Source organism: Pteropus medius, unplaced genomic scaffold, assembly GCF_902729225.1.
Source record: "Pteropus medius unplaced genomic scaffold, Ma_sr-lr_union100, whole genome shotgun sequence".
In the NCBI taxonomy this organism is placed as follows: Eukaryota; Metazoa; Chordata; class Mammalia; order Chiroptera; family Pteropodidae; genus Pteropus; species Pteropus medius.
Window position 1 is genome coordinate 1,075,988 of NW_024349505.1, and position 24,972 is coordinate 1,100,959.

Consider the following 24,972-nt stretch of genomic DNA (forward strand, 5'->3'; position numbering starts at 1 on the left):
ACTCTTTCTTGAAGAGGAGGCAATACTTTCCAACTCATTTTATGAGGCCAGTATTACTCTGATACCAAAACCTGGTAAAGATAACACACAAAAAAGAAAACTGCAGACCAATATCTCTCATGAACACAGATGTGAAAATCCTAAATAAGATACTAGCGAACCAAATACAGCAACATATTAAAAAGATTATACACCATGATCAAGTGGGCTTCATCCCAGGGGAACAGGGATGGTTAAACATAGGCAAATCGATTAATGTGATACATCACATAAACAAATTAAAACATAAAAATCATATGGTCATATCACTAGATGCAGAAAAAGCCTTCAACAAGATGCAGCATCTGATTATCAACAAAATACTTAACAAAATTAAATTGCTATAGAAGGAAAGTACCTTAACATAAAAAAGGCCATCTATGACAAACCCTCAGCCAACATTATACTTAATGGTGAAAAACTAAAAACCTTCTCTCTAAAATCAGGAACAAGGCAAGGCTGTACACTATCGCCACTGTTATTCAATATAATATTAGAGGTCCTAACAAGTGCAATCAGGCAAGAGAAAGATATAAAAGGCATTCAAATAGGAAAAAAAGAAGTCAAATTGTCAATATTTGCAGATGACATGATTCTCTATACAGAAAACTCTAAAGACTCTACAAGAACACTACTAGAAATAATAAGCAAATACAGTAATTCTCTGGATACAAAATCAACGTTCAAAAATCCATAGCGTTCCTATACTCTGCTAATGAAGCGTCAGAAAAAGCAGTGGAAAAAGTCATTTCTTTTGCAATTGCAACAAAAAGAATAAAATATCTAGGAATAAATTTAACGAAACATGTGAAGGACCTATATAATGAAAACTACAAGACCCTATTAAAAGAAATTGAAGAAGATACAAAGAAATGGAAAGATATTCCGCATTCTTGGATTGGAAGAATCAACATAGTTAAAATGACCATATTACCTAAAGCATTATACAGATTTAATGCAATCTCCATCAAAATCCCATCGGCATTTTTTAAAGAAATAGAAGAAAAAATCATTAGATTTGTATGGAAGCACAAAAGTCCCCAAATTGCCAGAGCCATCCTGAGAAAAAAGAATGAGGCTGGAGGTATCACTCTGCCCGATTTCAAATTATACTACAAATCGACAGTAATCAAAATGGCATGATATTAGCAGAAAAACAGACACATGGATCAGTGGAACAGAATCGAGAGTCCAGAAGTAAATCCATATTTATATGGGCAAATAATTTTGACAAAAAAGCCAAAAACATACAGTGGAGAAAGAAAAGCCTCTTCAGTAAATGGTGCTGAGAAAACTGGAAGGCCACCTGCAAAAGAATGAAACTAGACTGTTGTCTATCACTACACACCAAAATTAACTCAAAATGGATTAAGGACCTGAATATAAGATCGGAATCAATAAAATGCATAGAAGAAAACACAGGAACAAAACTGAAGGACCTTGGACTTAAAGAGGATTTTATGAATTTGACCTCAAAGGCAAGGGAAGTAAAAGCAAAAATAAATGAATGGGACTACATCAAACTAAAAAGCTTCTGCTCAACAAAAGAAATCGTCAACAATGTAAAGAGACAACCATCCAAATGGGAAAATATATTTGTAGGCAACGCCTCTGATAAAGGCCTAATATCCAAAATATACAAAGAAATCATATGACTCAATAACAGCAAAAAAACAAATGATCCAATCAAAAACTGGGCAGACACTTCTCCCTAGAGGACATACAAATAACCAACAAATATATGAAAAGATGCTCAACATCGCTAGCTATTAGTGAAATGCAAATCAAAACCACAATGAGATACCATCTCACACCTGTTAGAATAGCCATAATCAACAGGATGAGTAATAACAAATACTGGAGCAGATGTGAAGAAAAAGGAACCCTCATACACTACTGGTGGGACTGCAAATTGGTACAGTCACTATGGAGTTTCTTCAAAAAGCTAAGAATGGGTCTACCATATGATCTAGCAATCCCTCTACTGGGTATTTACCCCACAGACTTGAAAACTCATATTTGAAAAGATATTTGCACACCAATATTCATAGCAGCTTTATTCACAGTGGCCAGGACATGGAAGGAACCAAAGTGCCCTACGATACATGATTAGCTAAAGAAGTTGTGGTACATATATACGATGGAATATTACTCCGCCATAAGAAGAGATGAAATACTGTCATTTGTGAAAATCTAGATGGACCTCGAGATAATCATGCTAAGTGAAATAAGCCAGATCGAAAAAGTAGAAAATCACATGTTATCACTTATATATGGGATATAAATCTAAAAGCAACAAATGAACAGGACAAACAGAGACTCAGGTACATGGACAATGGATTAGTGGTTACCAGAGGGTAAGGGGTGCGGGAGGAGGGAAATAGACTGGGTAAAGAGAGTCAAATATAGGGAGGTTGGGGGAGGGTGAAGTGGGTAAAGGGGATCAAATATATGGTAGCTAAAGGAAACTGGACTCTGGGTGGTAATCACACAACAGAATATATAGGTGTCAAATTATAACATACACCTGAAAATCGTATAATTGTATTAACCAATGTTACCCCAATAAACTTAAAAATAATTTAAAAAAATAAAAACTAAGATAAAAATAATAATTTATCTACATAAATGTAAAACCTGAAACTACAAAAGCAGAAGAAAACACGGGAATAAACATTTGTGACCTTGGGTTTAACAAAGATTTTTAATTATGGCACCAAAACCACAATTTGTAAAAATGTAAATTGATAAATTAGACTATATCAGTATTAAAACTGATATAAAACTGAAGAAGCAGGCTTTACCTGCTCTTTAAAGAATACTATTAAAAGAACTTACAGATAAGGCATTAAAAGAACTTACAGATAAGGCATAGACTATAAGAAAATATTTTCAAATCACATATGTGACAATGGACTTGTATCAGAATCTATAATGAACTCTCAAAATTCAACAATAAGAAAATAAAAACTCAATTTTTAAAAACCAAACAAAACATTTGACCGGGCACACAAAAGAAGATACAGAGATGGCAAATAAGCACATGAAAAGATGATCAATATCATTAGTCTTTAGGGAAATGCAATAAAACCACAATGAGATACCACTACATATATATTAGGATTGCTAAAATTAAAAACACTGACCATACCAGTTGGGATATGGGAGAATTAGAATTGGTGGGAATTTAAACTTATATAATCACTATGGAAAATTATTTAGCAGTTAAATGTACATCTAATAATTTATTCAGCTATTTAATACCCAGAAGAAAGTAATACATACGTTGATATAAAACCTGTATGCATTTTAATCATAGCTTTATTTGTAGTATCAAAAAATGGGAAATGATCCAAATTCATCAGCAGCTAAATGGATAAACAAAAATATATCCAAACAATGGATTACCACTCAGCAATAAAAACAATAAATTCATCTATACTACAATATAGATGAATCTTAAAATAATTATGCTAAATGAAAGAAACTAGATGAAAAAAGCATACCCTGTGTTATATAAAATTTTAAGATAAAAATAATTGTAGAACACATTTAGTACCCAGATCTTTACTTCTAATATCATTTTCCAATGAATAGGTGATTCTAGGACTGGGGTAGGACATAGATAAGATGAAGCGTCTGGAGCATCTTGTAATTCAAAAAGGCACATTGCACACACACACACATACACACACACACACACACACACACACAGGTGCAAGTTCCCAATGCCCATAGCTGAAAAAATTCGAGCAATAAAATTAAGTAGCATTGGATAATGAGCCAAAGTATAAAATAAATATCCATGAGTCCACACCGATATAAATAAAAGACTAAATAAATTAGTAAATGGTGAGAGAAGAGGTAAATCTCCATGCAGAATTCTAAATAAAATATGTAGATATTCCATCCTAAAGGAGAAAGAGCAGAACTCCCTACTCCCCCACAATCCCTTTGTGTGAGCTCCTCACAGTGACTTCCTTCCAAAAATTACTGTATGGAGAAAAAGGAAGAATGTAATTCTGCAATGGAGAAACCTGACAAATACTACTTCAGGTGATCAAGGTCAGCATCAACAGTGATAAATCTTGTTGACAGTATGTACTCTTGATGATGAATATGGCACTTTACTGCTGTGATTTTCTTACCCAAACCTATAACCCCAGTCTAATCATGAGGAAAACATGAAATTCCAATGGTGAGGCATCCTACCAATATGCCTCACCAGATGAGGCATCCTACCAATATGCCTCACCAGACTCCTCAGGACTGTCAAGGTCATCAAAAATAAGAAAAGTCTGAGAAACTGTCATAGCCAAGAGGAGCCTAAGGAGACATAACAATGTAATGTGATGTCCTGGATGGGATCCTGGAAAGGAAAAAGGACATTAGGTAAAAACTAAGAGATCTGAATAAACTATGTATTTTACTTAATAATAGCATATCAATATTAGTTCATTAATTATAACAAATATACCATATTAATATAAGATGTTAATAGGAGAAATTATATACAGACGATATAGGGGAACTCACTGTACCATTGCTTAACTTTTCTGTAAATCTAAAACTCTCCTAAAAAGTAGAGTCTTGAAATAAAAAAATTCTAAAGCAGACACTCTATCCTAAAATATATGTGCATGTATAATTTTATACATATAATACATCAAGTATGAACTTAAAAATGCTAATTTATAGTGACAGAAAGCAGACCAGTAGTTGTCTAGGGTTTGATGAGGAGTGGCAGGGATGGTAAGGGATAGGAAAGAGCGTTAGGAAGGGATTATAAAGTGCAAGAAGGTATATTTATCATCTTGTTTGTGCTTATGGCTTCACGGGTATATACATATGTCAAAATTTACATTTTAAATACATGCAGCTTATTATATGATGACTATATCTTAATAAGGTTTTTTCAAAAGTATAAACAAAAAACTTCCGAATTTGAATTCTCTTCTCCCAAAATAAAGAGTCTTCAGGAATATTAGGAGTCAGTCCTATCACATCTAACCTTTGAGTTTTGTTTCAAAGATTCACTTATGTGGGGATTCCTGTGTCAATGCTAATCACTTAGCATCAAATTTCATGGAATAATGGTGATTTAGGACACACTGGGCACCTTTAGTATTGTCTTGCCACCTCAAGATTTTCAATCTTAAGGAAACATCCTAGTTAGACAGTCTGGCTTCAGGAAAGTTTTATAACTAAAATTAAGCCAAATACAGTTTGTCATTTAAAATGAACCCTAGTGCCAAGTTTCCAGCTACAACAACCTAGAAACCAAATTCTGAGCCATATGCTGTTTAAAAATCACACTCATAAGAATGCTGGCATGTGATCACCATGCTACTTACTATCTTTATAATATTGGGCAACTCTGCACCTCAGTTTTCTCAACTCTGAAATGGAGATGATAGTATCTACTTCATGGAACTGTTGAAGGATTAAATAAGTTAATATATGGAAAGACCTGAGAAGACCATCTGACAGTGCTACCCAGATTCTACAGATTCTACAGCATTAACTGTCAGGAAAACGTAAATCAAAACCACAGTGAGATATTACTTCACACACACTATTGGGACTATAAGAAAATAGATATAAAAAGCATTGCTGAGAATGTGGAGAAATTGGAACCCTCATACTCTACTGGTGGGAATGTAAAGTGTGCGATAACTTTTGAGGTCTGGCAGTTCCTTAACAGGTTAAATCTAGAGTTACCATATGACTCAGTAATTCTACTCCTAGAAAAATAAAAATTTTCCCAAGAAAAATTATCCAAGAAAAATGAAAATATGTGTTTGCACAAATATACATGAATATTCATAGTAGCCTAAAACTAGAAACAACTCAACTGATAAATTGAAAAATATAATCTGGTATATCCATACAATGAAATATTGTTTGGCAATAAAAGAGAACGAAGTACTTATATATGGCTAGACCTTGAAAACATTATGCTAAGTGAAAGAAGCCAGTAAAAAAGACCACATATAAAGTGATTCCATTTATATGAAATGTCCAGATTAGGTATATCCATGGAGAAGGAAAGTAGACCAATGGCTGCTGGGAAGTTTTGAAGAGAAATGAAGAGTGACTGCAAATGAGTATAAAGTTTCTTTTTGAGGTGATGCAAATGTTTTAAAATTGATAGTGGTCATAGTTATGAAACTATGAATATGCTAAAAACCATTGAATCGTATACTTTAAAATGGGCAAACTGTATAGCATGTGAGTTATATCTCTATAAAGCATGTTAAGTGGATTAAAGTGGATTTGAAAGAGGAAAGCCTGAAAAGCAATGATAGCAGTATTAATAAAATAGTTCACCACTCTAGCCACAACCCCTTCCATTCTGCCCCCTTTACATTATGCTTTACTCATAATGGCCTCCTTGTAGTTCCTATATTATGCCTTCCTATTGGAAGTCCTGTGAACAGACTATATCTGCTTCTTAAAATTGTCTTCAGTCCTCCTCTACCTGCCTAACTCCTTTATATCTAAAACTAGGCAGAGTAAGCTAATTGTTGGAGTTAATTCCAAAATCCAGTGGCCTGACGTGATATAGGCTTAATTCTCACTTATATAGACTCTCCCCAAAGATTCAGAGATCCAGTCTTCTTACCTCTACTGGCTTTATCCATCCTGGAGTCTTGAAGTCTTCCATTGTAGTCTCTACATCTGGCCAAGAGACCCTGTGAGGAATCAGCACAGATAGGACCTTGACGAATTTTCCAAATGATTAATTCAGTTTCGAACATAGTATATTTCAGATGATGTCAAGATACCCAATGGTCTTAGGTTCAGCACAGAGATTGTTAGTTTATGACTCTGTATCTCAAATTATTGCAACACTCTCCCATCTCTTTACCATATCTTTATGAAGTAAGAGGTGTTTAAGAAACTCAAAGATTATTAAGAAAAGAATGTTGAGGGGAGAAGATAGTGTTCAACATCTCTTGAGAAACTTATGATGTAGCACAGGATATAGAAGCTGGAGGTAAAGGAAGCTTTCCTTAAAATGCTACTTATTAAAAATTAGAATGCATTCCTCAGGACAAATCAAAATATGGCACATAACAGCCAAACTTTCCACACAGATGGAGAGGCGTTATCAACTATCATCCACTCCCAGACTTCTCTGCCACACTGAGGACTATTCGAGAGGAGCAGAACATGTTGGTTGTAATAAATTTGAAAGCACTCAGTTTTATGGAAGTTATAAGATAACCTTTTTTATATTATTTAGGATCATTCTTAATATATTTATTCTAAAAGATAATATAACCAAATATCTTCCTCTATATTAAATCTTTACAAAACTGAAATCCTGATAATTCAGGTTCAGATAGAATCCATTCATTTTTCCGGTTAGATTGGGCATAATTCTTAATTGGTAGTACAAAATTTAATGTGCTTATGAAGTTTCATCTCACACCACCTGCTTTTCAGAGTGGATTCAGACTAGCGGTTGGGAATACCAACTCCAGAATTTTAGATCGAGTTGAAATCGGGGTAGGGAGGGGCTTTGGGCGGGGCTTCCCGATAGGGAGGAGGTGTTATTAGAAAGCTGTGAGGCCAGTCTACAGCTATCACTACTCAAGTTAAGCCTTGTACTATTTGAGTGTGCGAGGAACCGATGTGTGAGCAGCATTCTCAATGAGAACTAGTTTCACTTGGCATTTGAGTGGAATCTGCAAACACAGGGGTTTCTCGGACTGCCCGGAAAAGTGAGAGCTGCAGAGATCACTGTCGCCAGCTATAGGGAGCCGGCAGGAAGACTGCTGTTCCTAAGAATGGGAAATTGTCCAAGTAGCCCCAGGATTTAAGTGAGAAGGGAAGTGGAACGCAGGCAGGGATTGAGAGCTACACGGCATGCACGGGTTTGAAGCCGGAGAAAAGTCGGGAGGTAGAGCCGCACGCAATTGCTTTCCAAGCCGCCGCCACTCGTGTGCCAGACGTGTGAGTACGCTGCGTCTCCCGTCCTCAGACTGAAGTCGGAGAACTCTCCTGGAGAACTCTCCCAGTTAGGACACGAGATCCTTACAACTTTCTTCTCCTGCTCTCCCCACCTGCCTCAGGAACGGAACCACTGTCACCCTTCTCCTGCCTACTAGATGGAGGGCAAAGGGCAGTGGCTGACCAGCGCCTCCCCTTTCTGACCCAGGAGGTGGACATCCCCCCACCCCCAACCCCAACCCCGCCCGGTCCCGCCAAATTCAACACCTATTTTCTCCTCCCGCTGCTCCTATATCCCTGACACCCCCTCCTCCTTCCCCTATCCCTCCTCCCTAGAGACAGGGGAGGAGAAAAGTAGAGTCAGGTCATCATGACAGAGCTGAAGGCAAAGGCTTCCCAGGCTCCCCACGTGGCGGGGGGCGCGCCCTCCCCCATCCAGGATGGATCTCTTCTGCTGGGACGCCCCGTCACAGACCACCTCCAGGCGAGCCAGACCTCGGACGTCTCGCGGGTAGTCTCGGCCATACCCATCTCCGTGGACAGGCTGCTCTTCTCTCGGCCCTGCCAGGGACAGGACCAAGACGAAAAGACCCAGGATCAGAAGGCGCTGTCAGACGTGGAGGGGGTGTATCCCAGAGTTGAAGCTATAAGGGGTGCAGGAGGTGGCAGCTCTAGGCCACCAGAAAAAGACAGCGGGCTGCTGGACAGTGTCTTGGACACTCTACTGGCACCCTCAGGTCCCGGACAGAGCCACGCCAGCCCTTCTACCTACGAGGCCACCAGCCCTTGGTGCCTGTTTAGCCCCGAACTTCCCGTAGAGCCTAGGGCTGCCCCTGGCACCCAGGGGGTGTTTCCCTCGCTCATGAACCGGCCAGAGGGCAAGGCTGGCGACAGCTCCGAGACGGCAGCTGCCTATAAAGTGCTGCCCAGGGGCCTGTCATCGTGCCGGCAGCTGCTGCCCTCGACCTCTGGGAGCCATCTCTGGCCTGGGGCCGCCGCGAAGCCGTGTCCGCAGCCCACTGTGATGGAAGTGGAGGAAGAGGATGACTACGAGTCCGAGGGCTCGGTGGGTCCACTTCTGAAGGACAAACCCCAGCCTCTGGGGGGCACGACGGCCGAAGGAGGAGCTGTGGCCACCGCTCCTGGGGCGGCCGAAGGAGGTGTCGCCCTGGTTGCCAAGGAAGATGCCCGCTTTTCCAAGCCCAGGGTCGCCCTGGCGGAGCAAGACACGCCAGCGGCGCCTGGGCGCTCCCCGATGGCCACCATGGTGATGGATTTTATCCACGTGCCCATCCTGCCACTCAACTCGGCTTTCCTGGCCGCCCGCACCCGGAAGCTGCTGGAGGCGGAGAACTATGACGGTGGGGCCACGACTGTCAGCGCCTTTGCCCCGTCGCGGGGTTCATCCCCGGCCTCGTCGACGCCAGTCGCCGCCGGCGACTTCCAAGACTGCGCTTACGCGCCGGACGCCGAGGCCAAAGAGGACGCGTTCCCGCTCTATGGTGACTTCCAGCACCCCGCCCTGAAGATTAAGGAGGAGGAGGAAGGCGCCGAGGCGTCCGCGCGCTCCCCGCGGCGGTACCTGGTGACGGGTGCCAACCCCGCTGTCTTCTCGGATTTCCAGCTGGCGCTGCCGCCTCCAAGAGCGTCGTCTTCCAGACCTGGGGAAGCGGCGGTGGCGATTGCATCCACCAGTTCCTCTGTCTCGTCCGCGTCCTCGTCGGGGTCGACCTTGGAGTGCATCCTGTACAAAGCAGAGGGCGCGACGCCCCAGCAGGGCGCGTTTGCCTCACCGCCCTGCAAGGCTGCGGGCGCGGGCTCCTGCCTGCTGCCACGGGACAGCCTGCCCTCCACCTCGGCCTCAGCCTCCGCCACCGGGGCGGCCCCTGCGCTCTACCCGCCGCTCGGCCTCAACGGGCTTCCGCAGCTCAGCTACCAGGCCGCGGTGCTCAAGGAGGGCCTGCCGCAGGTCTACTCGCCTTATCTCAACTACCTGAGGTGAGGGCTCAGGCTCCGCGCGCCTTGCGCATCGCGGGAGTAGCGGTCCCACTGGTTCACCGCAGCCAGCTCACAGCTCTCGGTGCCCGGCTCCGCTCCTCAGAGTGGCCGCGAGAGGGTGGGTGGCCGGGGCGGGGCACCGGGGCAATTTGGCTTCCTTTTACTTCCCTCCTCTCCTTACTCTTGGGTACACAAAGGGGGCGCAGAATATGCCATTTTGGGAGCGTGCCTCCCCGAAAACATTTTGTAAACTTCAAATCTGCGAGATTCCGAAGCAGAACCAGTCCTGATTTAAAATGTGCAACGTCACACCAGCTCCGCTGTAGCACCGTGGAGGGGAAAGGGTGGGGTGAGTTGGGGGCTTTATAAAATGCTTCTCTTCTTAGAAGGACATTTACTGGGAATGTCTGTCTTGGAGAGGCGACATTATGCACCGGTGCTCCTGGAGGGGTGGCACTTGATGTAGGGTAGCCTGCCAGAACCGCTCAATTTTCATACGAATCTCAAGATTAAAATTAATTTGTGTAACATGTTTAAATTATGGATTTAAATATCAATCACTGTAGTGCACTGTATTCTAATATTGTTTCCTATTCGCTACAACTTTCCACACAGGTTTTCAAAAATATTTAAATTTACATACTGAGGTAATGGAACTTTAAAGGAAAAAATGCTCAGTTTGGAATTTTAGTGCTGTAAATAGGCAAAACAGTGTCGGTATGTTGAACAATACTTTAAAATGACAAACATATTTTTTAAGTAAACAAGCGTTACAGAATTGAGTTTTAAAATCAAAGCAAAAGTATTGCTAAGTACGATTGAACTTTCCTGAACAGAAATTATGTATTTATTGTTCTTTTATGCTAGTGCTACGGATAAGTGGCTAATAATTTGCAAGTCTAGTTTATCCATTAACGGGTTTAGTTTGCAAGTTTAATCTGCATGTCTTTCAAGTGTGTGTATATATATAGTTCTATTTTTTTAAAACCCCCTTTCAGTCTGTCAATTCTAGGGTTAAGAAATCTTTAATATTAGATAGTGGTGCATCTAAAAATAAACGGAGTGCTTTGCTTTGCATTTCAAGGCCGGATTCAGAAGCCAGCCAGAGCCCACAGTACAGCTTCGACTCATTACCTCAGAAGATTTGTTTAATCTGTGGGGATGAAGCATCAGGCTGTCATTATGGTGTCCTTACCTGTGGGAGCTGTAAGGTCTTCTTTAAAAGGGCAATGGAAGGTAGGCTCCTTTCCCCTGATCCTTTATTATTGGTTTAATTGTAAACGAAGATCATCTAATATTTTATAAATTTTAATTATTGCTTCTTTCTTCTAAGAAATGGTAGTATTTCCATATAACTGTAAATATATGATATTTTTCACAATATGTTTTTATAATACTCAAAATTGAATGCAATTGGATATTATAAGTGTATAATATTTAACTAACACTTTCAATAATAGATACAAGTCATATTAATCCTGGGAACAATGTTAATATTCATTAACTATTTAGCTTTAAAGAAACATCTTTTTTCTAATTTTATTTTCGTATTTCTATTATATATTATATGTAACAAATATTCAATTTAAAATTTTGATTAAAAGAAAAATGATAAAAGTCATCAAAATTATATATATGTACTTGTGTATGTGTGTGTAAATGTACATGTATATGATGTTACAAATTTTCTATGTGATTTTGTCTTTTCCCTACAGTCACATTTATGCAATACTTATATATACAATTAAAAAATTTTGTTTAGTATTTTTTGTATATAAGTAGATAATTTTGTATATAAAGTGTATAAGGGGATAGAGTAAACAGTTTAAAGCAAATGAAAAATTTGGACATCATGGTAATATAATTTATAAAGTATTTTGCTGCAAGATTTTTATGTTTTCAAAGTCATCTAAATTACATATTTATTGAATGATTTTGGACTGACTTGCATAGTATATTTCAGACTTGAACTTTCATGAATAATATTTTTATATTTCTCTTTCTAGCTACACTAAATGCTAAGCAGCCAAACACATTTGAAGACAACAATATATTTAAAGATCATTTCACATTTGAATTCTAACAATAAGTATATTTTATTATAAGCTGAAATTAGTTTAGAGTTTCCTCTGGAGTGCTGCGATCACACCTAGACAAAGAACCGGAGGTGAATGTCTGCTTTTTGGCTTCCTGTTGGAGAGTTTTTGGATTTTAAGAGCCCTCTACTTATAAGTAGAAAGGAGGTAGTGGGGAATTTTTACCTAAAATGGACTTTCAAATGCACACCAAAAGAATACTAACCCTAAAGACATATAACAAAATAATTATCTACCTTTGTAGATGCCTAACAGGTGATTCTTTACAACTTTTATGCCTTTTTGATGATTTGATGAAATGATTTCTAATTATTAATAGATTTTTATTCTCCTACTGAAATTAATTTTTCAGAAAAAATACTTGCTTTGTATATTGCTAGCATATGATTTTTTTTTCCACAAAGGTTGAGTGTATTTAACTGATGTTAAACATATGTATTCAGCTTTAGGGGAAGTCAGTCTCATTTTAAATTAATTGAGGCATAGTGAAAAGAGGATGTGAGAGAGCTAAGAGTGGGCTTAACTTTCCCATTGACATCATTTAGCCATAGTTACAGATGGAAGTTCTTTGTGTGGATGAGTTGATTCTTCAGTGCATAATTGAAGTTACTGTTCTTATCTGACCTTGGTTCTGGTTTCTTGAACATTTCCTTCTGCATTAATATGATTTCCTTCATTCTAACAGTCTCCTTATAATAGTTTAATTTTTTAAGTGAATGACTCACTTAGAATCCCCTAAAGCCCAGTTTATTCTAGCTCGGCTCCCTCTTTTTTACAGATAAGAAGTTCCAAAGACAAATTTGAGTTTCCAAAGAGCATACAACTAGTTAGTGGCTGATTGTTAATTAACATAGGTTAGATATTCTTTAATCACAATGCTTATAATTCAGAGATGGTGCACACAAGTAGATATATGATAAATGCTACTTAATTCCTGAAAGTTACTTCAAAAAGTACATATAGGACCAAAGCCCTCCCTAACTAAAATACACATGCTTTCACGCTATTATCATCAGACTAACATCCAACACCATATAAGATGTCTTCTCGAATTTACTCTTAGAAAGCATTTGTTGGACTCCTCCTGTATACTGTTTTAGTCTTTAGCAGTAGAAATGAAGCAGCTTTATTTGGCAATACTTACAAAGAGGATTCGAGATAATTCTTGATACATCATTCATGAAACTAGAGCAAGATTACAAAACTATGTAAGTTAATTGAGCAATTATATATTCTTATAGTTAGATCTTAACAAAAGATTCTTTCCCTGATTTTACCTCTGTTTGCCTTAGATATAAAATAAGGATAACAATAGCTACTTCTTAGGGTTGTTATAAGGATTAAATGAGTTAATACATGTGAAGTTTTAAAAGAATGTATTGTCAGCTTCAACTGATATTGCTTTCACATTCAAGGAGCTTATAATAGAGTGGAGAAGGTAACATGTATGCATGCAAAATAAAGATTCTCATTAAATATCCAGATAAACAATTCTGTAAAGTATGTAAGGTTTGTGTGGTTTGTGAGCTTGTGTATTTGGGCAGGAGAAAGGTGGTTGTAAGATGGAATGTGTATGTTCTAGAATGATGGGAGAGGGCTTTATGGAAGATTTAAACTTGATTATTAAAGGACAAATAAGATTATTAATCTCTGGGCATTGGGAGCTTTTAAGTATCTATGTTCAAAGAAGAGTGAAGAAATTAAGATTAGACTAATTAAGATCCATATTAGGAAATTATGAGAGTTGAAGTTTGGGAAGTTAGTTTGCTAAAGTTTAGTCGCATTGGAAGGGAATTAATGATTTAAGGGAAAAGAAGAGAGAGAAGATTCTGAGAGTTTTCAAGAGTGAGAAAGATGAGGAAGGATTTTTGTAGTTGGAGAAACACAATATTTGAAATCTTAAAGTAGGGCTGTGGAATGAGCTGGTTCAAAGCGGAACTATGTGTGAATGCCAGTGTGTCCAGAAGTTGAAACTCAATAGCCAATAATATGGATATTAATGTGTTACCAAGGATAATAATGATAATGGCCTTTTAGAGTGCTTTCTATGTGCCCAGTGACTAGGTGTTTTATGGGTCTTAACTCATTTAATCCTTATCATGTAGATATTATTACTCTCACTTTACAAATAAGGAAACTAAGACTGAGTGATGTTTAAATTGCCTTAATCTCAGTTAAAGTGGTAGAGTCCAGATTCAAACACAAATGGTGGGAGTCTAGAATCTGTACTCTTGACTACTATACTTTCTTTCTCATAATAGGAAATGTTTACATTTTAAAGAAAAATGATAGAGGGTTGGAAGAAGAGGTTAAATGTGCACCAAGTGATAAAACATCTAGGAAAGTAAAAATGAGTCCTAAAGAAGAATGGGAGACCAAGGGTGATTAGAAGTGAGTGATGTAAATGGATGGGTGATATTGACTTCACATTTAAGGTAGAGAGGAAAAAACATAGTCAAGGGCCAAGAGCCACTCTCTCCTTCTTTTCCAAGTTAGGAGTGGGAGATGATAAAGCCTATACAAAAAGTCATCCAGGAAAACTGGGTTTTCCTTGGTAGGAGACAGAGCAAAAAGAAACCACTTAGAAAGTAGAGATAGAGGGTAGTAAGAGATGACAATTTTAAGCTGAAAAATGAATTAGCCAAAAAACAATTGGTTGAATAGCCCACTGCATTCCTATACTAAGACTTGGAGTGAACCAGGAAGTCCAGGAAGTAGTCAAGAATTGCTTTGAGACCTTTAAGGAGATGAAGTCATAATGACCTGCCAGTCCTAGAAATACAGGCTTGTGTGACCTGGCTTACCTCTCTATGCATTGTGACTGGCTCAATACTAGGAATATACTAGACATTTAGTAAATAACTTTGCTAAGTAAACTGATCATCATAACTAATGATGCCAATATCGTAGTCTTTGGATATTTGAGTCTGACAGCGTTCGTAGTGAATAGATTTAATGGAATATGGTTGGAAAAATATAGTAATACAGCTGAAACATTCAGAAGATACTAGGCTAAGTTGTTATTGATGGATTTTAAATCATATTACCTTATTCTCATTTTTTCTAGCTTCATTAAGGTATAATTGAAAAATTTATAAGATATTTAAAGTGTACTACATGATGATTTGCTATACATACATATTGTAAAAGAATTCCTCCCCCATCAAGTTAATTAACACATCTATCACCTCACATATTTACCTTTTTTTTCTTTTAGGCAAGAACATTTAAGCTCTACTCTTAGCAAACTTCAGTTATACAATACAGTATTCTCAGCTATAGTCACCATGCTGTATATTAGATCCTCAGACCTTATTCATCTTATAACTGAAAGTTTCACCAACCTCTCCCTATTTTCTCCACCCTTCAGACCCTGGCAGCCACTTTTCTAAATTCTGTTTCTATGAATTCGACTTTATTTTTTAGATTTCACATATAAGTGATACCATCTGATATTTATCTTTCTCTATTTGGCTTATTTCACTTAGCATAATGTCATTCTGTTCATCTTTTTTTGTTGTTTTTACTCATTTATTAATTAACCAAATATTTATTGAGCACCTGCCATATGCCAGGCACTATGCTAGGTGCTGGTTGAAAGAACAATAAAACAGAACAGACTTGGCTGGCAGCAGCCCCAGTGTATTTTATCATGTAATGGAGGAAAGGGACCTTTACTCAATTAGTATGCACATAACTAACTACAGATGTGCTATGTGATTAGTTTATTTAATGCCTGGACAACCAGAGAATTTCTACCCTTGTCAGAAGCTGGGGATGGTGGGAGAAGCCTTTCAGAATTATAAGACATCGTCATATGTAGACCACAGAGGAAACTGTACAGAAATGAAATATTTTTATGAATAATGTTTTTGTTTCAAAAGTTGAGTAGAGTTGGTATCAGATTAAAAACAAAAACTAATTTGGTAACAATTCTTACTGCTATGGCTTCCAAAAGAGAAGTAATGAACTTTCAAATTTTTTAGTGTTATTATTTTTAGAGTAATTTTAAGTTCTCAGGGAAGTTGAGAAGAATGTACAGAGATTTCCTGTATAGTCCCTGCTCTGACACATGTATAGCCTCCCCAAATTATCAACTTCCTCCACAAGAACAATATATTTGTTTTAATTGATTAACCTACCACACAAATCACCCAAAGTCCACCATTTACATTAGGGTTCACTCTTGATGTTGTACATTCTATAGGTTTGAACAAATGTACAATGACATGTATCCATCATTATGGTTTCATATAGAGTAGTTCTACTGTCCTAAAAATTCTATGTTCTACCTAATCATACTTCTGGTCCACCTAATTCCTGACAAACACCCATCTTTTCACTGTCTCCATAGTTTTGCCTTTTCCAGAATGTCATATAGTTTGAGTTAGTAATGTGCATCCAAGTTTCCTTGATGTCTTTTCATGGCTCGACAGTTCACTTCTTTTTAGCACTGAATAATATTCCATTGTCTGGTTGTAGCACAGCTTATTAATCCATTCACTTGTTGAAGAACAGACATCTCAATTGCTTCCAAATTGTGGCAGTTATGAATAAAACTGCTATAAACATCCACGTGTAGGTTTTTGTGTGTACATAAGTTATGAATTTCTTTGGGTAAACACCAAGAAAGGTGATTGCTGGATCATTGGTTAAAGTATGTTTAGTTTTGTTAGAAACTGACAAACTGTCTTCCCAAATGGCCATGATATTTTGCATTCCTATGAGCAATGATTGAGAATTTCTGTTGCTCTGTATCCTTTCTAGCATTTAGTACTGTCTGTGTTCTGTATTTTAGCTATTCTAATAGGTGTGATATGATATTTATTGTTTTAAATTACATTTCCCTGATGATATATGACGTGGAGCATCTTTTCATATGTTTATTTTCTATCTGTATATCTTCTCTGGTGAGGTGTCTATTAAGGTGTTTGGCCTATTTTTTTTCAAATGCAGTTACTTAATTTTTTTAAATAATATTTTTATTTTTCAATTATAGCTGGCATACAATATTATATTAAAGGGGCCCAACATGGTGATTAGACATTTATATATCTTACAAAGTGATCACCCTGATAAATCTAGTAGCCATCTAACACCATACACAGTTATTACAATATTATTGACTATATTCCTTATGCTATCCTTTACATCCCCATGATTATTTTGTAACTACCAATGTGTGCTTCTTAATTTCTTCTCCCTTTTCACCAACTCCCCAAACATCCTCCCACCTAGCAACCATTATAATGTTCTCTATATCTATGGTTGGTTTCTATTTTGTTTATTTTGTTCTTCAGAATCTATCTAAGTAAAATCATATGGCATTTGTCTTTCTCTGACTTATTCCACTCAGTACAATACCCACTAGGTCCATCCGTGTTGTTGCAGATGGGAAGATTTCATTCTTTTTATGGCTAATATTCCATTATAAATATGTACTACCTCTTCTTTATCCATTCATCTATTGGTGGACACCTGGGTTGCCTCTATATCCTGGCTACTGTAAATAATGCTGTAATGAATATATGGATTCACATGTCCCTTTGAAGTAGTGTTTTGGGTTTATTCAGATAAATACCCAGAAGTGGGATTATTGGGTCCTTCTTTATCTCTTTTTATAGTCTTTGTTATAAAGTCTATTTTGTCTTGTATTAGTATTGCTACTCCAGCTTTTAGTTTGTTTCTATTTTCATGAAACATCTTTTTCCATTCTGTTACTTTCAGTCTGTGTGTGTCTTTCAATCCAAAGTGAGTCTCTTATAGGAAGCATGTGTAAAGGTCTTGTTTTCTGATTAATTCAGGCCCCCATATTTTGATTGGAGCACCTACTCCATGTACATTCAAAGTAATATTGGTAGATATGTAGTTACTGCCAATTTATTATTTAGATTTTTTATCTTTTTTCTTTTTTTTCTTCTTCTTAAAGAAAGCCCTGTAACATTTATTGGAATAGTGGTTTGGTGCTGATGAACTCTTTTAGCTTTTTTTTTTTGTCTGGGAAGCTTTTTATTTGTCATTTGATTCTATATGATAGCTTTGCTGAGTAGAGTAATCTTGGTTGTAGGCCTTGCTTTTCGTCACTTTGAATATATTTCCTTCCAATCCTTTCTGGCCTGCAAAGTTTCTGTTGAGAAATCAGCTGACAGTCTTATGAGAGCTCCCTTGTAGGTAGCTAATTACTTCTACTGCTTTTAAAATTCTTTCGTCTTTAGCCTTTGGTATTTTAATTATGTTGTGCCTTGGTGTGGACCTCTTTGGGTTCATCTTGTTTGGGACTCTCAGCTTCCTGGGCTTGTACGTCTATTTTCTTCACCAGATTAGGGAAGTTTTCTGTCATTTCTTAAAAAGATTTTCAATCCCTTGCTCTCTCTCTTCTCCTTCTGGTCCCCCTATGATGTGAATGTTAGTATGCTTGACGTTATCCCATTTAAAAAAAGTTTTTTTTCTTGTTGCTGTTCTGATTGGGTGTTTTCTGCTACCTTATCTTCTAAATTGCTGATTCATTCCCCTGCTTCATCTAATCTACTGTTGATTCCTCCTAAGGCATTCTTCATTTTATTTATTGTATTTTTCATTTATAACTGGTTCTTTTTTATGTTTTCTACCTCCATTTTTATGTTTTATATCTCTTTAAGTTCTCACTGAGTTCATGTACTTTTCCCCTAAGTTCATTGAACATCCTTATAACCACTGTTTTGAACTCTGCATCTGGTAGATTGCTCATCTCTATTTTATTTAGATCTTTTTCTGGAGCTTTGTTCTGTTCTTTCATGTGGGACATGTTTCTTTGTCTCCCCATTTTGGCTGCTCCTCTATGTTTGCTTCTATGTATTAGATAGGGCTGCTCTGTCTCTTGGTCTTTGTAGTCTTATGCTGTAAGCGTCCTGTGGGACCCACAAGGGCAGCCTCCCTGGTCACCTGAGTTGGGTGCTCCAGGTGAGTCACTTGTATGGGTTGTGTGTGCCCTCCTATTGTAGTCAACCCTTGGTTTCTATTTGCATGTCAGTGGGAGGGACTGAACCTTGAGCTGATTTGTACTGAGGACAGACTGGTACAGGTCTGACCCTATGGAGAAGGATTCGCTTTAGCAGGGCTCTGGCAACTTCCCAGTCTGCTCTTTGGTTGTGTTGTCCTTGGATGCGACCCTGGGTGGTACTGCAGCTTATGGGAAGCTGGCCATTGAGCATGCCATCCTCCAACTCCTGGAGGGGACCTGCAGCAGGCCAAGTTCATCTTTAGCTTGTGCCCTGCCCAGAGACACCTGGCAAGAGTCATCAGGCAATCTTCAAATGACCACCACCAGCATGGAGCTTGGAGATTTCTCGAGAGGACAAGCAGCAAACCGAGGCTGCCTGCCACTAGTGCCGGGGTTGGGGCTGCTCAGTGAGACATGTGGGGCATGCCGAGGCCACATACTGCTTGTTTGGGGTTTATGAACCTTCGAGAGATTTTAAGAAAGTCTGCAGCATGGACAAAACAGGCCATTTGTATGGAAAAGTCATTTGGAAGTGGCCCTCAAGTGGGTGGGAAAGGGTCTCAGAGATTCATCAAAGTGGGGCAACCAGTATTAGGCAGGTTGGTTGAGACTCTGATATGGTGCCTATCTCAGTCTGCAAGCTGGGCAGGAGAGGGCTCAACAATGAATCAATGGGTTCTACCAATTCTCCCAGACAGAAACTGGGAGAAAACTGCCCCTCCAGTCCTCACCCTGAAGCCAGACAACTCAGTTCTTCCCTGTCTGTCTCTGGTGCCTTTCAAACTGCTGCTCCAGCAGTGGAGCTCAGAGTGAGTGAGTCCATTAGCAGGTAAGTCCCCTTAAGAGGTATGTCTGCAACTCCAGCCTCCCTCTTTTTCACTCAGCCACAATTTACACTGGTTTTCACAGCCAGAAGTGGTGGAGACTTCTATTCCTGACACTGGTGCTCCAGGTTGGGGAGGCCTGTGTGGTGCTGGGACCCCTCACTCCTCCAGGGCAGCCTCCACAGCTAAGATATCCCTTCTTATTCAACCGCCACACTCAAGTTTGGAACCAGGTCATTCCATCTCAACCCCTCCTACCAGTCTCGAGATGGCCTCTTCTCTGTGTCTCCAGTTATAGAACTTCTGTTGAGCTAGACTTCAATGACTCCCAGTTATGACTGTTCTATAGTTTGGCTGTGAGAGGAGGCAAACACAGCATTTATCTGCTTCACCATCTTGACTGGAACCTATGGGCTCTCCTTGCCCCCTTTTTTTAAAATAAATTTATTTATTTAAATTAGTTTCAAGCATACAGTTCATTGGTTAGACCTCTATAATGTTCATAAAACGATCCCCCCCAATTGCTTCCTCCATACCCTGACCCCCCACTTAGACATCATATTAATGCTAACTACATTCACTCTTCTATGCTCCCCTTGCCCAACTATCAACTACTAATTTGTACTTCTTTAACCCTTCACCCCATTCTCCCAGTCTCCCAACCGCGCTCCCTTCTGTCCATCACCAAATTGTCCACTATATTTGTGAGTCTGTTTTTGCCCATTTTTTAAAAAATTAGCTTCTTTGTTTTTATTATTGAGTTTTAAGAGTTCTTTGTATATTTTAGATAATCAGATATGTCTTTTGAAAATATTTCCTCCCACTTTGTGTCTTTTTATTCTCTTGACAGTGTCTTTTGCAGAGCAGAAAATTTTATTTTTAATAAAATTCAGTTTCTCAATTCTTTTATGGATCATGACTTCGATGTTATATCTAAAAAGTCATTGTCAAACTCAAGATCATCTAGATTCTTTTTTTTTCTTGCATGTGGAAGTCCAGTTGTTCCAGCACTATTTGTTGAAAAGACTATGTTTGGTTCATAGTATTGCCTTTCTCCTTTGTCAAAGATTAGTCAACTATACTTATGTTGGTCTATTGGGAGGCTTTTTATTCTGTTCTGTCAATATGTTTGTTCTTTCACCAATACCACACTGTCTTAATGATTATAGCTTTATAGTAAGTCTTGAAGTCAAATAGTGTCGATCTTCCAACTCTTTTCTTCTTCAGTATTGTTTTGGCTATTCTAGGTCTTTTGCCTGTCCATATAAACTTTAGACCAGTTTGTCAAATATCTATAAAATAACTTTTGGGATTTTGATTAGAATTGCATTGAACCTGTAAATCATATTGGGAAGAACTGACATCTTGACAATATGGACTCTTCTTATCCATGAACATGGACTATCTCTCCATTTATTTAGTTCTTTGATTTTATTCACCAGAGTTTTATGGTTTTCTTCATATAGTTTTTGTTCATATTTTGTTACATTTATACCTATTTTATTTTGGGAGTACTAATGTAATTGATATTGTTTTTAATTTTAAATTCTATTTCCTTGTTGCTGATATAAAGGAAGTGACTGTTTTTTATATCTTAGTTTTGAGTCCTGCAACCTTGCTATTATTGTTTATTAGTTCTAGGAGTTTTTGTTTGTTTGTTTTGTCAATTTTTCAGATTTCTACATAGACAATCATGTTATCTGCAAATGATGCAGTTTTATTTCTTTCTTCCCGATGAATATACCTTTTGTATCCTTTTCTTGTCCTATTTCATTAGTAGTACTTTTACTACGGTGTTGAAAGTGAGTGGCGAGAGGAACCATTCTTGCCTTGTTCCTGATCTAATGAGAAAGCTTCAAGATTCTCACCATTAATATTACATTAGTTGTAGGGTTTTTGTGGATTTTTAAAATCAAGTTGAGGAAGTTTCCCTTTGTTTCTAGTTTACTGAAAATTTTTATCATTAGTGAGTACTGGATTTTGTCAAATTCTTTTTCTGTTTCTATTGATATGATCACATGATTTTTGCTTTTCATCTTGTTGATGTAATAAATTACACAAATTGATTTTTTAAATGTTGATCCAGCTTTGCATACCTGGGATAAACCCATTTGGTCGTGGTGTATAATTGTTTTTATACTTTTTTGGATCCAGTTTGCTAATATTTTGTTGAGGATTTTTGCATTTATGCTCATGAAAGGTATTAGTCTATAGTTTTCTTGTACTGTTTTTGTCTAGTTTTGTATTAGGGTGATGCTGATCTCAAAAAATGAGTAAGAAGTTATTCCCTCTATTTCTGTCTTCTGAAAGATATTGTGAATTGGTATAATTTCTTAAGTATTTCATAGAATTAACAAGTGAACCCATCTGGGCATGGTGCTTTATGTTTTGGAAGGTTATTAATTATTGATTCATTTTATTTAGTAGCTATGGGCCTAATCAAATTGTCTGTTTTGTTTTGTGTGAGTTTTGGCAAATTATGTCTTTTAAGGCATTTGTTTATTTCATCTAGTTATCAAATTAGTAAGCATAGAGTTGTTCATACTATTTATTATTCTTTTAATGTTCATAGACTCTACAGTGATGTCTCTTCTTTCATTTCTAATATTAGTTATTTGTGTTCTCCCTTTTTTTTCTTAATTAGCCTGGCTAAAGGCTTATAAATTCTATTGATCTTTTCAAAAAACCAGCTTTTGGATTTTTGGGTTTTTTTTCATGATTTCCTGTTCATAATTTCATCGATTTCTGATCTGATTTTTATTATGTTTTTTATTCTACTTTCTTTGGCTAAATTTGCTCTTCATTTCCCTCAATTTCCCAAGATGAAACTTAGATGATCGAATTCAGATCTTTCTTTTTTCTAATATCAGTATTTAATGCTATAAATTTCTCACTTAGCACTGCTTTTCCTGTATGCCACAGATATCAATAATCTGTCTTTTTATTTAGCTCAAAATATTTTTTAATTTCTCTGGAGATTTTTTCTTTAACTCATGTGTTGTTAAATCTCCACATATTTTGGAATTTTGAGGTGTCTTTCTGTTATTGCTTTCTAGATTAATTCCACTATAGACTGAGAGAATACATATAATTTTTTTTTCTTTAAATATATTAAGGTGGGTTTTAATAGCTTAAAATGTGATCTATCTTGGTTAATATTGCATGGTGTTTTTGAGTTCAACTATGTCCTGATTTCCTGCCTGCAGGATCTGTCCATTTCTGATAGAGAGGTGTTGATATCTCCAACTATAATAGTGAATTTATATATTTTTCATTGCAGTTCTATCAGTTTTGCCTCACAAAATGTTAATACTCTGTTCTTAGATGCATACACATTAGAGATTGCTAAGTCTCCTTGAAAAATTGACCCCTTTATTATTATGTACTATCCCTGTTTAACTTTCCTTGCTTTGAAGTATGCTCTGTTGGTACATTCAAATTTTCATTGGGAAATTTGTCAATTATTTTTTCTGTCTTTAGAGCTCTATAAGACTTTTCTCATCTTTTGTAGTCTTCAAAATTATCCAACAATCCCACTATAATGTCTTTGATTAATATTTGCTCTTAAAAAGATATTTTGTCAATAATCTAATTTTATCTTCAGTAGAAACTACCCTTTAGCAGTTTTTCTGTTACTCTAAAAATAAACATGTATTAATTCACTGGATTTCACTTTTACACTCAATAAATAATAAATTAGATATGTTATTCTCAAGTTATAGGTCTCTCAGTTTAGATTTAGTAAGAGTAGAAATATGGGTTTAAGCACAATTTTTCATTATGACCCATTAAAATAAACCTTCACTTTACTGAAAAAGTGAAGATAGTGGTTAGAAAGATAGCATTTGGTATCATCTGCTCAATATTTGGTTATGTAGAGTTCCTAAATTATTAATGCTCCTTAGAACCTGCATCTTAATACCCCTGCGAGAACCTGAGGTTGAAGCAATGGTATCAAGGCATAAATGCTAACACTAGGTAATGTTACTGCTCCAGCCTTTGAATTGTTGTACTTTAATTACTCAAGTAACACAACAATACATTTTTCTTTAAAAAGTTAAAATAATAACAATAAGGCTTAAGTTGTCTTTCTTACCATTCTTCTATACCACTATCTCAGTTTTTTTTGTGTGTGTATGTGTGTGTGTAATATGTTTTGGATATGTTAATATATAAATGATATCACGTATCATAATTTGTGTATCATTCATCTTATTTTTTTATGCAGCATTGACTTAAAGCCTTATGTGTTTATATATTGTTCTAGCTTATTCTTTTAAATAGTGCATAATTTCATTCTTCATACTATGAAATTCCTCTTATTAAGACATTGCTATTACATCATTACTTGAGTAAATAGTTTTGCGCTTGCCTCGTTTCTCTTTCCAGAATATAATTAAGTATTTTGATACAGCTCTAAATGAACTAGATGAGTAGCTTCCTTTATGCTGCTAAAATGATTTAATTCATTAATTTAATTTATTCACTCTAGATACATGTATTGATACTACATTTAAAAGTTTCTTTGCTGAGATTACAAAGATGAATATGTATATAGTCACTGTCTTTGACATGAGTAAAACCAGGAATAAGAAAACAAAACAAAACAAAAAAACCTGTTATACAATTAGTGAACAGAAGAATACTTTGATACGAGTTATGGTAAAGTCTTGGATGACATATTAGATATTCAGTTAGACAAATCTAGAAGGATACAGTTTGCTTCACTAGCATATCCTTATATTATGTAAGAGGCTTATTTATTTAACAAACATTTAACTATCCTTGACAATGACCCAAGCACCATTCTAAGTGCTTCAGTGTATTAACTCATTTAACTCTTGCAAGAGTCCCTTGAGGTAGAGATACTCTTATTACCTATATTTCACAGATGAGTATACACAGTCGTTACTACAAAGTATAGAGGCTAAGATTCAAACCCAGGTTTTTGGTTTCATTCTTAACTGCTGTTGTAGTCTCTGGTATTATGTACTTTATATAACATTTTAAGGAATCATATAATTTTTTCTTGAAACATGATTCTCAATAATAATTGTTATTTCTTCAGAAAATAGTA

At 37.1% G+C, this 24,972-nt stretch overlaps 1 protein-coding gene and 1 long non-coding RNA gene across 2 annotated transcripts in view; one reads left to right on the plus strand and one right to left on the minus strand.

Moving 5' to 3' along the window:
- The window catches only part of LOC120618093 (uncharacterized), a 35,486-nt gene extending 25,360 nt beyond the window's left edge, over positions 1–10,126 (minus strand). Inside the window, exons 1-3 of the long non-coding RNA XR_005657140.1 lie at positions 9,992–10,126; positions 8,494–9,742; positions 6,665–6,734 (exon numbers count right to left, since the gene is read on the minus strand). This is a non-coding gene — a long non-coding RNA (uncharacterized LOC120618093). The remainder of the gene's footprint in view (positions 1–6,664; positions 6,735–8,493; positions 9,743–9,991) is intronic.
- PGR (progesterone receptor) overlaps positions 7,568–24,972 on the plus strand; it is a 90,050-nt gene continuing 72,645 nt past the window's right edge. The window contains exons 1-2 of the mRNA XM_039881974.1: positions 7,568–9,996; positions 11,081–11,232. Coding sequence (XP_039737908.1) covers positions 8,369–9,996; positions 11,081–11,232 — 1,780 coding nt within the window. The 5' untranslated portion in view covers positions 7,568–8,368. The remainder of the gene's footprint in view (positions 9,997–11,080; positions 11,233–24,972) is intronic.